This window comes from Chiloscyllium plagiosum, chromosome 37, assembly GCF_004010195.1.
Source record: "Chiloscyllium plagiosum isolate BGI_BamShark_2017 chromosome 37, ASM401019v2, whole genome shotgun sequence".
In the NCBI taxonomy this organism is placed as follows: Eukaryota; Metazoa; Chordata; class Chondrichthyes; order Orectolobiformes; family Hemiscylliidae; genus Chiloscyllium; species Chiloscyllium plagiosum.
In genome coordinates this window covers 28,696,995-28,697,527 of record NC_057746.1, presented here as the reverse complement: position 1 = coordinate 28,697,527, position 533 = coordinate 28,696,995, and the positions used below count along the sequence as shown (strand labels likewise).

At 61.0% G+C, this 533-nt stretch overlaps 1 protein-coding gene across 1 annotated transcript in view; it reads right to left on the bottom strand.

The window, feature by feature from the left end:
• The window catches only part of atf6b (activating transcription factor 6 beta), an 89,072-nt gene extending 88,778 nt beyond the window's left edge, over positions 1-294 (bottom strand). Inside the window, exon 1 of the mRNA XM_043678193.1 lies at positions 54-294. Within this exon, the coding sequence (XP_043534128.1) occupies positions 54-126 (73 nt within the window). The 5' untranslated portion in view covers positions 127-294. The remainder of the gene's footprint in view (positions 1-53) is intronic.
• Between the last annotated feature and the right edge of the window lie 239 nt (positions 295-533).

Genomic DNA, 533 nt, shown 5'->3' with positions numbered 1-533 from the left:
TCCCCCTCCCCACCCACTGTCCGGTTGCTCCCCCTCCCTCTCCCCCTCCTTACCCCAGGCCTCACTGTTCAGCAGGTTTTCGGGGAAGAAGCGACTCTCCAGCTCGTTCACAAAATCCGTTGCCATGACGTCCCCCGCCTCCGCCGAGCGAACGACAAAAACCAAGAGTTCTCCCACAGTGATAAAAGTCAGGCGAAGGCCGGCTCCGGATCACCGCCACAACAACCAGCTAGGCCTCTCTCCGCATGGAAGCCGACTCATTGCCCGAGCTCCGAGGCCAACTGAGCTCCCGTCCCTGAAACCCGCCCACTCGCCCTGAGCGACAGGCCAAGCACCCAATCCACTATCGCATTCTCCGGACACCCGCCCCCCCATCCCAGCCGGTGGACGGCGGATTGCCAATCTATTCCCCAAGTCTCTGAGTGGCAGGTTGACTTCACAATCACAATGCCGAGATTCCCTAGAAACCCGCCTCCTTCCGTCTGAGCGACAGCCAGGCACCCAATCCGCTTTCGGTTTCCCGGAAAGTACCC